Source organism: Cynoglossus semilaevis, chromosome 14 (genome assembly GCF_000523025.1).
Source record: "Cynoglossus semilaevis isolate Cse_v1.0 chromosome 14, Cse_v1.0, whole genome shotgun sequence".
Taxonomy (NCBI): domain Eukaryota; kingdom Metazoa; phylum Chordata; class Actinopteri; order Pleuronectiformes; family Cynoglossidae; genus Cynoglossus; species Cynoglossus semilaevis.
Window position 1 is genome coordinate 20,474,557 of NC_024320.1, and position 11,965 is coordinate 20,486,521.

At 39.2% G+C, this 11,965-nt stretch overlaps 1 protein-coding gene across 6 annotated transcripts; it reads left to right on the forward strand.

Moving 5' to 3' along the window:
* The first annotated feature begins 2,670 nt into the window (after positions 1-2,670).
* ppp1r26 (protein phosphatase 1, regulatory subunit 26) lies at positions 2,671-11,630 on the forward strand. 6 transcript variants are annotated; one of them, XM_025062283.1, is made up of 7 exons: positions 2,672-3,450; positions 6,470-9,093; positions 9,128-9,236; positions 9,285-9,675; positions 11,145-11,253; positions 11,362-11,405; positions 11,492-11,630. In XM_025062283.1, the coding sequence occupies exons 2-7, from the start codon at positions 6,541-6,543 to the stop codon at positions 11,523-11,525; spliced, it is 3,240 nt and encodes a 1,079-aa protein (XP_024918051.1). In that variant the 5' UTR covers positions 2,672-3,450; positions 6,470-6,540; the 3' UTR covers positions 11,526-11,630. The 6 variants fall into 6 exon arrangements, with proteins under 6 accessions (XP_024918049.1, XP_024918048.1, XP_016894149.1 ...); XM_025062282.1 differs by having other exon boundaries at positions 11,487-11,627; XM_025062281.1 differs by having other exon boundaries at positions 2,671-3,450; positions 6,470-9,127; positions 9,171-9,248; positions 9,306-9,675; positions 11,362-11,591.
* The last annotated feature ends 335 nt before the right edge of the window (positions 11,631-11,965 follow it).

The following is an 11,965-nucleotide window of genomic DNA, read 5'->3' on the forward strand; positions in this document are numbered from 1 at the left end:
AAACAAGGAAAGTAAATTATTTGTCATTGTGACACAGCACACCACGAAATGTGACCTCTGCTTTTAACCAATCACCAAAGTGAACAGTGGCCTCACACCACGAAATGTGACCTCTGCTTGTGGGGACGGTGCCATGCTCAGAGAACCTCAGTGGTAATCTGGCAGCTGGGGGACTTGAACCTGAAACCTTCCGGACCCAACTTCCTTAACCACTAAGCCACCACCCCTTGTGAAAGAGAATGAAAAGAGCTCAGTATCATTCAGTCAATTGATATATGAAAAGGCGTGTATTTATTTATAAATATTAATTACAAGGCTCTTGTACTTGACAATAACAAGTAGATCAGAGCAGCGCTTGAAGATGTACATTTTTCCATACATACATTCTCCCCAAGGTTGGAGCAATCATGGTTGCTGTCCATGGTGCTGAATATTTCTTTCGCCTGTCAGACACTTTTCTGCTGACACAGCTTAGCCTCCATGGCAGCAATGTCTGCACCAGGTGCAACTCCCATTTTTTAAGATGATTCTGACATATTAGAAGCCCACACTGTCTTTCCTGTCTGCTGAATGTTAATGAAAATATGACACCATTCATTTAAAGCAGTGTTTCCCAAACCTTTTTAAAAGTCATAAACCTTCGCTACCTAAGTCAATAGGCATTATTCTTAAACTCCTGGGAAACATGATGTGAGACGACCCCAAAGAAATCTCTTGCGACCCACCTCAGGGTCACAACCCAGTCTTCGGGAAACAACAACAGACGGTATTATTTTTAGTACAATGTACCAGTCTGCTGGTCTGTTAGAATTATAATTCTGTTAGTGTCTGACAGACATATATTATTTATTTTGAAAATTTGCCAGATTGTCTTTTAATAAAGGAAGTATATGGACATTACCAGATTCTTTGGGACCTGGTACCAGATGACCCATGGACTGGTACTGGTCTGCAGACTGGAGGTTGGCGACCCCTGCTCTACAGCTCCATGAATTCATAGCCAGTTCATAGCATCACATTAAGGAAAACAAATCATTAATATTAATATATACATTGCTGTATCTTTGTGGACAACACAAACCTCTGTCTACATCTTCTATTAGAGTGATTTATTTTCTGAACTGAAGATCTCTGAACTGCAGCCTATTTATTTTGTTCATATTACTCACTTGAAACTCAGAAAATATCTCTATCCATTTTTTATATAAATAGTAGTAAATAATTATAGTTATAGATAGTAAAAAAATGCATTTTTCAAAAATATATTAGAAGGCTATTTCCAACAACTGAAATCAAAGAATTGGTCTAAATGTCCCAGAAACATTGTTAATGCTCACACTATTTCTCTGCTGTATGTCTGCAACGATGCTGCCTACTGCATTAGGTTGAAAAGTTGAAGAGTTGGTGTCAGTCAAGCAGCTCAAAGTCTGCAATTGAAATCCAGAAACAAGTAAAGTTGGGCTGATGTAGCAGAAACAGTGTAGCTTAGCCAGGTACAGTAATACTACAGTTTTACTACTTATTAATATAAGTAGTAAAACTGTAATTAATATTATTATTGCTTATGACCCTTGCATCACCTCATACAAAGTAAGCCTCAGCTCACATGACTCATTCATTTTTTTTGTCTTTTTGGAGTCATAACACAAGGCATAATAATGTGACTGTTGGCTCATGATTAAACAATGTGAACGCCGGCAGCTTATTAGCTTGTTGTTAATGAATATTTAATCATCTGTTGGTCTCTGCAGTGCTTTTAAGGCACATAACATCAATCATTTTTTATTTACGCTGGTTAGTTTTCATGTGCTAGTTTTCGTAAGCTCTGGGCCAGTGAAATCCAGAATAAACAGTAACGTTTACCTCCGTTCTTAAGCGTACTCTGTTATTCTGTTATTGAGTGCTAATTAGACGATAACCAGCTTATACTGTGGCTCTGACTGACTGGTTTTCATTGTACGTCTGCATGTTCTCCCTGTTTGTGCCTGGGTTTTATCTCCAGTATCATCCCAATGTCCAAAAACATCCACTCTTCTCTCACATGCCCACAAAAATATTGTGAGCATGTGTTATTCTTTTGTTATTGTGTGGTTGCTGTGTTATAGATTTGTAAGCTCTGGCTGTTTTCATTTGACCTCATATGCACGGAAATGAGACTTAGAAATTGTCAGTTATGTAACTGGAAAAAATGCAAATGTGATTTTATTATTTAAAGGACAAGGAAGCAATGGCTAAACAATATAAATAACTGTTTGGTTTGAAAATAGGGGCTTACTGTATACTGTAAAAGTCTGAATGTAGTCGATGACCACAGCACCATACATTGGTTTGATCTCTGTCACATTTGTAATGAACATCTGGCACTGATGTGGTCCACCAAACAATATGATGGCAATAGCAGTGGCCTTATTTGAGTTTGAGACCCCTCCCTTGGACAGTTGGTCCACATATGGAGACGCAAGTGTAAAAAAGTAAATGTGTTCAAATGACAATTGCCATTGTGTGGCTCAACTAGTACAACTAGCAATAAATAGCCTTTGAACTTTTCCCTTTTTTAATTTTTTTTGATGTATTTATCATATATATATATGTATTTTCCTTTTCATAGCCTTTGAACTTTTCCCTTTTTTAAAATTTTTCTGATGTATTTATCATATATATATGTTTTTTTTAAGCTGCTTAATGTGCTGCTTGTAATACCATCAATTGCGCCTGAGGATAAATGAAGTACAGTATTTTTCTCTTGCTGATTGTGAGGACACTAGAGTAGCCCTGCTGGTGAAACATGGCGGTACATCTGTAATAATTGGAGCGAACATAAGATGTAAATAAACATCGAAAACATCGTATTTTCGACAAAAACGCCTATAAGCTGTTAAACTAAAAATAAGGCTGTAATCACTTTCAAAGGTTGAGAATGTTAATAACGTTAAGAATATTTATACAAAATTATAACATGTTATCTGTATCTAGTTCGATTAATTAATTTCAAGAATTAAAATAAACGGGATAATACAGCATAGACAAAAGGCGAAATATAAGGGTTAAAATCGATACTACAAATAATTTCTATTGTCATTCGGTGAGAAAACTTTTACAACCTCTGATAGTATTAACCGCCAACTTTTGAGACGGATGTTGACAGAAGTCCAAGTGTATGATAATGTATTAAAAAAACCGTTTAAATAAAAAGTGCGTATCATCAATGAGGGCAAGAACCGCTGGTGCCATATTTGAAAGGCAAGGCTGGGCATTGGGGTTGAAGGAAGCTTGTCCACCCGGTAGTCGGAGCCGAGCGGAGGGGGGACTCGACAGCGAGAGCTTCAGGCGGCGGTGTCATAGAGCTGGCGACGGACACAGACACATCTCCTCCGCGCTTTCCGCATTTCTTAAGCGGACGTTGAAATGATCATCCTACAGTCGTAGTTGCCTTGTTTGTATTACAGAAAGGTAAGTTAAACTTCTACACTGTCGAGCATTTTCGGGGTTTTCCTTTTAGAAAATAACCAAGGCTAGGAGTGGAAGCTGTGGCCCAACACAAAGGCTTTCTCAGCCGGAGAAAATGCCGGGGTTGCAGCAGCCTGGAGGCCCGCTTGTGTCGTTCTAGCCAACGACTAGCTACGGTTAACGTTCGGACGTCTCTCGTCCTCTCGCTAAGTTCTCGACCAGGGGGTTTCTTATTGATCCAGTGAATTCTTTTTTGGCCACAAAGTTGCATTTGGAGATGTTACATACGACTGTGGCCGGTTTTGACAACCACAGTTGCTCACCAGAAACATGGTTGCTCTGCGGAGTCTCCTGGCGCCGCACGCCGGGCGTTTGCGTAGTCTGTGCCGCTAGGGTGTTACGTGGACAACCGTGGTTGCTCTGTAACAACCGGGAACAGCCATCCGGAAGGAAATGCTTGCTTCGCCGCTGTTTTGTTGTACAGTACGGTTAAAAAAGCTGTCCAATAATGTTGACAGGACTGGAGAAACTTTCTTTATACACATGATGTGTCAAAACTAAGTTGGCGTGTAGCTAAGGTTTTAAGAGTCTTTTAGCCACAATTCTTCATTTTCTATACAGTAAGCTACCGGGTATTTTGCAGCGGGGCGTCTGTGATGGCCGATTGTCCTTTCCCGGTCTTCAGCCGGATACAGCAGTTCTGTTTTTCTGGTAAAGCTTCTCAGTTGTCGGGGAAACTGTGTCTGTGTTTAGTCGCTTGGTACCTTCCATCTGCAGGCTCACCGAACAGGGAGGGGAGGTTTGATATTTTGGCGTAGATGTGACTAAAAAGACGGTATTATCGCTCTGTGCGATACGCGTTAACATTGTTGAATGGCCAATGGCGATGTACTCGTAAGTGGGACATTTTTATTTTATTTTACAGGATTCGTTTAAATACTTCCAAGCTCGTCACACAGTCCTAATAATTTGTTGTGATGTGCCAAAGGCTGCATTTTTTTAATCATCCGGGGCGTTGTGACTTCTTTTTTTTTCATTATTTTATTATTTGTTTTGTTGTGTTATATAGAAATACAGAATATTGCTTTATGAGCTTTTCTGTACATTGACTGGAGGATAATACTAAAATATAGGTCTAACCTGACAAAAAACAACTGTGCTGACTTTTGTTAGCAATGTATTTCTTTTTATAAAATTGAAAAAAAAAAAAAAAAGAACCAGTGATTTAACAGAAATTTAGCAATGTATTTCTTTTTATAAAATTGCAAAAAGATAATAAAGAACCAGTGATTTAACAGAAATCCAACTGCATCTTAAAGTGCAACAATTGAAGCATATGTCTATAAATATATCGATTGCATTATTGTCTTGTCCTTTTTACTCTGCATAAGGAAACATCTTTTCAAACACCTGTTACTGCTTTATTATGGTTTAGTGATTGATTATCATCAATGTCATGAAAAAATTAACTAAATAGTGAACATTTATATGTATTGGTATTTTGATTAATCAGTCACTCATTTGTGTATCTGATTCCAATTTTAATTAATTAATGGCGCATTTGAGTAAATATTTAATTATGTATTTATTTATGTGGGCACTTTCATTCCTCCATACTTCATACTCACTCAGTAAAGGTAATTTAAAAACATGAATTACATACATGCCATTGAAAATAGTTCCTTTGATCTGAGCTCATACTGCAAATTGAAAAAGTGTTATTTTCATCCAAGTACAGTATAGATGTCAGAAGCTGTTCGTAGTTTTTGACGTATCAGGAAGAAGAAGAAAAAAAATAGTACATCTGGTATAACACCAGGCACTGTGTATTGTAATCACCCTGATACATATCATCTTATATCTATTCCAAATTGTATCTCTTAGTTCTATTATAGATCTTTTTCTGTGGGGAGGGAGGGAGGTGTTGACCCAGTTACAGATTTAGGTTCATATTAGTTTATTATTACCAGTGTGTTCATGCCCAGTTGAAGCCCCTCCTTCTTGGGCAGTGGGGGGTAAGGAAGCTAAATGCTCTGGGATAATAGAGATTTAATAGAAAAAGCTTTTTCAACTATAGTCATACACACATTTTTTTCAAGGCAACAGTGGTATTGGTATTGTTCCTGCTTGCTATGAAGTAGTTTTGGAAGATTTGATTTCACCTATCCCACAATCCCACTAGTTCTAATTAAAGAACTTGAATGTATATTTTAATAAATATGAATATCCTGTTTCAGTACAGTCTGTTTTTAGCTTTTTTCAGAAGCGCATGTAGGATGTGAATAGGATTTTAGATTTAAAAGGAGTGTTGTTCAAAATGCCTAATGATTATTTAGTTTTTGCTAAACAGAAAAGTTTTCCTAGACCTTATACATCTTCGATCAGGCACTCCAGTCACAGCCCCGTGGCAGTGTTGCCAAGTGGAAAAAAATGGACAACTGCCCTCAGGCTGCAGGTTCATTTTGGGACAATTAAGTTAAAGTCATTTAATTACTGCTCATTTGGTGTTGTGTGCACTTTATTAAATTGAAATGGCCCAAGGTCTTCTGCATTTTCAACAATTCAATGCCCAGTTCTGCAGGATGGGACTATGTTTTTGTAAAATGTAAATCCTTAAATGATATGTTTGATCTGTCGTGCCGGTACCCAACGCTCAAGCTACCACTAGGGGGCGCGATTTAAAACTGCGAAGTGTGATTTTTTTCCACACTATAACGATGTGTAAATAAACATTTATTTTATAAGATTTAAAATCAAATGTATTTTAATTAATTAATAAATACAGGCAAATACATAATATGTCTTAATAGTCATGTTTTATAAAGATGCTGCACCAGTTTTTCTCTCAGAAATGTAACTAAAAAATACTACAATAAGCAGCCCTGGTGTTTTTTAGTGTGTGATGGCTTCTGATATTGATTGCATATCAATATATTTTCTAATGAAAATATGCACAATATTCACAGATGTTTTTTCCTTCCATTGTTGGTTAACTTTCCTTTGGCCTTGATTTCTGTTTTAGGCCGAACCATGTAATTGGAATCGGAGGCGTCTGCACTCCCGTGGTCAAGGACCTCACCCTACTTCACTAGAATGTACTTGATGAATGCACCTCCTGTCGCTGTGAGGCAAACAGAATGGAGAGCATGTCGTCCACCCGGAGGCTTTAGCCTTCAGTGCTTCAGTGACTCTGACGCAGAGTTGTCAACCAGAGGCACACCTATCTCAAATAAGGTCCAGATGATCATAGAGAGCCTAAGGAGCAGCCAGTCCTCACTTGAGATGGGCGATGAGGTCGAGGGAAATGTGCTTCCAGGACGAGACAATCGTCTTCTAAAATGCCAGGCTGCGGGCGAGGCATATGCGGGAGTCAAATCTAAAATGAAGGTGTCCTCCATAACTCAGCCGACAAACGTGTCCTCCACAATCAAAGTTGAGAGCAGTGACACTGACAGTGATGATTCTGTGGATAGAGGGATTGAAGAGGCAATCGCTGAATACCTGAAAGAGAAGGACAACCACAAGCGTAAAGCAGATCCGTGCCCTGCATTGCTGCCCTCTTCAAAAATTCAGAGGAAAAATACGCCCACTTCCGAGATGACTAAGGAGACCTCTGTAAACAATACACATTTGATTGCAGGCAACACTTATCCCAAAAGTGTCCTGGCTGCACCAGCTGTTATACCCATCAAAAAGTATATAAAAATCAAGGCCTCTTCTGATGACAACGTTAACAATTTGAATTGTAGTAAAAATACTATGACCAACGTTCCCCTGTATTCCAAAGAGTGTCGCACTGTTGCAATGAAGGCAAAGGAGGACTCCACTGATTCAAGTAGTGACGATGGCATTGAGGAGGCCATTCAGAAATATCAGCTGGAGAAACAGCAGTTGCAGATCAGAAAGGAACCCTTAGGTCAACGTTCAGACAAAGATGATTCAGACTCCACAAGTGACGATGGCATTGAAGAAGCTATCCGCAGCTACCAGCTTGAACAGCATAAGGAAGTGTTAAAGCAACTTACACACACAAACAGTCCTAATAGTAAGTCCCTTACGCACACTGTCGGAAGTAAAAGCACTGAGACTACAAAGAAAAACAAATTGTCAAGGAAAAAGATCAAAATTGATAAAGAAATGACATTAGTTTCTAAAACATCTGCTGTCCCACCCAACGACATGCTGACAGAAGAAAGCCAGAACGGCAAAGGAAATGGATTACTTTTATTTAAAGGAGAATGTTTCAAGCATCAACCTACACCCAACCTCTCCAAGGTGAATACCTCTGCAGAGCTTATGTGTGCCGAGGCAATATTGGACATTTCAAAAACTGTTATGCCCGAGGTCTTTCATCAAAACATGGAGCTAGGCAGCTGTGCCCCCGCTGAATCTGCCCTGCAGCCTGCGATTCCTCAGCCGGATGAAGAAAGTGATGACAGCTCAATTGACAGTGAAGATGGCATTGAGCAAGAAATCAGAAAGTTTCTGGAGCAGAAGGCCCAAATGCACAAACAGCCACCGTCCTCTACTGTGTCTCAAAGTACAAGTGAGTTGAACAAAGTGAAAGAAAAACAAGTCGTGATCCAAAAGAGATATCCCAAACTGTCACTGGCACAGAGAAATAGAAGGAAAGAGGTAACACTAAATGGTTCGGGCACAGAAGAATCTGCATCTAAACATCTGCCTGATCAAAAAGAGGTGAGTGCACCGATAGTTACATCCAGACCAGAGCAAAGTGGAGAGAAAAGCAGCTCGCTAGACAGTGACGAGGACCTGGACACTGCCATAAAAGACCTGCTCAGGACAAAAAAGAAGTCAAAGAAAAAGACGAAAGACTTGAAGCAAAAATCAAAGAAATGCCTTCAGGGGGATCAACCACTATCAAGTAATACGTCACAAAAGAAAGGACTTAAGCCTTGTGGCTTAAAAAAAGTGCAAAAGATTAAGAACGCTATGAAGGACAAAAGTGAATTAAATAAAAAGGGCATGTTGCAGCATAAACAAATGGATACAAATAACAAGCATGGACTTGAAACGGGAATAAAGCAATATACCGAAGATCAAAATCCTTTAAATGCTCCACAGACAAAGGACGATAGTAGTTCAGTAGATAGCGACGATAGCATTGAACAAGAAATAAGAAGGTTTCTGGCTGAAAAGGCCAGAGGTTCAACGGCACAGAAGGACCAAGATACAGTTGTGTCAAAGACTGACCCTGCTGTTACTCACAGTCCAGCTCAGAATAAAGATGGAAGTCTAAGAGAACGTTACACCACCCCTTCATCTGGACTATCTCATAACACATCTCAAGACAGTTCAACACAGACATTGATGCCAGATTTCCCAACTTTTGACTCTCTCTCACGTACTTGCTCAGCTACGACCTGCAGTCCCAGTCTACTGCAACCAGCAGATGGAGCAGGGGCTGCTAGAACTACACAAATGAAGCCCTGTGTCGGAAGAGTCGATATGCAGGAAGTTGCAATTATGATGGAAAGAGTTGAGCCAGATTTGAGCCACAGTGTAGCCTATGCCCTTTCTGATTCAGTTAAGTGGCACCAAAGCGTGAAACTCCCTCTCTCTGACCCAAGGACTGTCACTCGAGTACCATTCCATATCACAACGTCCAAAATCAACAAGACCACACCATCTCTACCGTATCCAAGCAGAAGCACCCACTCCATCTCTACCGTATCCAAGCAGAAGCATCCACTCTACATCCACTAGCACACAGACTCCCCTTGCTGCCTGGTCCTCCACAATAACGTCCGGCCATTCACCATTCCCATGTTCTACAGTACATAGCCCACACAGACCGGGCCATTCACCATTCCCATGTTCTACAGGGAAGACTGTACATAGCCCACACAGACCACCTGTTGTGACCTGTTCGTCAACTGCCAACCAGCAATCAAGAGTATCATTTTCAAGAATGTCGTCGACCAGCCTCAGGTCCCCTTGTCCTGTACAAGGAGAGACGGAGAGTATGGTGCACATTTCTAAGGACAAGAGTGTGTTCGTGGAACTAGAATCTGATAGAACCAACCACGTCCAGGTTCGCAGCAGAGAACAGAGAGAGGCAAAGGCGGGAGTGGACCTGACAATTGTAGTTAAAGAGGAAAGTGAACCCTTGAAGATAGATGAAAAAAAAGAGGAAGAATTTGTAGATGAGGCAGAGTGTGAGTCAGACAACACAGGAGACCCAGTGAAGCAGGGCTTTGCAACATTGTAAGTATTTCCTTTGGTCACACTGTCGAATACCATCAGTATCCAGAGTCCAACTTTTATACAACCTGAAGAAATGATCGGTTCCTTCTTATAAGTATATCAAGTCAAATCATTTGTACACACGGAAGCATCGCCTGTTCGTGTATTGACACAAAACAGTTTCTATCTGTACATTTTTATCATGTGATATCACCAATACAAACTGATTTTGTTCAATGTTGCTAATTTATATCCCAACGTCCTCAAAAGCAATACAGCAATGGTTCCTTAACCTTCAGGGCAACACCCCCTGGCCCTCCTTTTGTAATTAGTATCATTGTCGTTCTATTCTCAGCTATTGCTTAAGAACTCCTGAAAATACCAACTAAATAAACAACCCACATATGAAAAGATTTAGAGCTGGGATCATAATACAATACATGTTATATCATCAGCATAAACACATTATGTGTTGGATCATTCAGGGGGAATCTGAGGATCATTTCATTTGCATTTACTATACATCCCGTGTACTGTTTGTCATTGTCAAATACTGAAGTTGTTTTTTTTAACAGACACATTTGAGAATCTTTGTGGTTAGGTGCAAAGTTTTGATTTATTTTGAAACAAACGGTGACTTCTTAAGACTTGTTTTTTAAGACGAATGACAAGTCCAGAATACAGGCCTTAGAGAAGGATTATCCTAAACCACCACAAGGGGTCGCGGTTTGCTCTCGCCATTGATCACGTCCTTTAAGTGGGACCAAATGTGATTTGTTCGAATTAAGGCTAAAAGATAGTGATTGAGACCATTCACTGGTGTGGATAATGTTAATTGACTGGTTTACAGTTGAGTAAATTATCTTTATGGTTTGAACATATCTAGGTGCTTCACTCCAGGCTGCTAAAGAACAAAATGGGACAGATACATTTTTCAACTTTTTTTTAAGGCACCTGTTCATCACAAACGTCTGCAACTATCATGTCATTCCTTAAATGCTCTGAAGATGTTATAAAGCTGTTTTTCAGACACATTACTCTTAGTTTATTGTAGTATTTTTAAAGTCACAGATGTGTTATTATATTTGGGTTGTTTATATGCTACTACTACAGTCATGGACTTTTCATGAATTTTCCAAAAGCCCAATATTTGTCAGTCTGTTTTGCTAATCTTGTAATTCACTGTTCATTTTCTTTGTCACATTAAAAAATATCAGAATTTCTTATGTAAAAATAGCTATTTATTTTTCTTTTTAAAAAAATAAATAAATAAAGTAACTGAACATGCTGTGCATTGCTAGGATTTGTAAATATTTTGTAAGAGGTGTCCCTCTCTCCCCTTCATTTTCATATCACATAAAAAAAACAAACATTTTGCTGTGTCTTTTAAGTGCAACTGTGTAATAAAGAGTGTGATTCAAACGACAGCGAGCCTTGTTCCATGTTAATGCCTTAAGAGTTTAATCTCTGTCCTGCTTTGCCTTACTCAGGTCTTTGTCCCGAACTATTGACCCCGGCATAACCATCAGTTCTTACATAGCTTTGAACACAGAGGAAAGGAGCAAGATGTTCAGGAGGTACCTGCCTGAAAAATTCCAGGTACAACTGTGTTACAACTGTGTCATTGTGCTGCAGTTCAGGTCTCCTGAATGTCCTGAAAGAGTCATTTAAAAAGGTGCAGTAATGTTTAACATGCGATGCTTGCAGGAAAATGCTGTCAAAAGAAAGCTCCAGCTTGTGTCAGTCAACAGGTATGAAGCCCTGACCTTCATAGTAACACAGTCACACACTGCTAAAAAACCAAAACTTAACTACTTTTGTCTTTGTTGCAGGACAGATACAGCGCAGGGCCGTACAGCACAGCACGCTAAAACTTCCTTTTCAGTCTGCAGCTTTAGTTTGTACTAAAATCGTTTTTTTGTGCTGTTGCACACATTATGTATTTGTTATTTAACTTTTAACATATAGAATTTGACATGCTAGGGTTACAAAAACATCAGTATTCTGTTTCATCAACATCAGTACTACATGTTTTCCTCTCAAATGAAATGTTTAGAGTTTATTCTATTTTGCAGTTTAATACTGAATTTCTGTTGCCACGTTCCTGTTCTAAGGAGTTATATTTTTTTTATACCTTCACATTTTGCTGCTTCACAATACATAAGCTACAGGTGAGGAAGTTCTGTTGGATTCTCAATAAAATAATGGCAAAAATTAGTTTCACTCTCCTCTGACTCTAAATGTCGATGGATTTTAAGTGAGGGATCTAGATTTGAACATGAAGGTAAGGCTAATGTTACTGCAGTTTCTC

What these genes read in the sequence shown, in the direction of transcription:
- ppp1r26 (XM_025062279.1), top strand. Translation starts at nt 6,541, where the DNA reads ATGTACTTGATGAATGCACCTCCTGTCGCTGTGAGGCAAACAGAATGG. An exon ending in CCAAAATCAACAAGACCACA is followed by an intron (nt 9,094 to 9,127) that starts CCATCTCTACCG and finishes GAAGCACCCACT; the next exon opens with CCATCTCTACCGTATCCAAG. An exon ending in CGGCCATTCACCATTCCCAT is followed by an intron (nt 9,237 to 9,284) that starts GTTCTACAGTAC and finishes CACCATTCCCAT; the next exon opens with GTTCTACAGGGAAGACTGTA.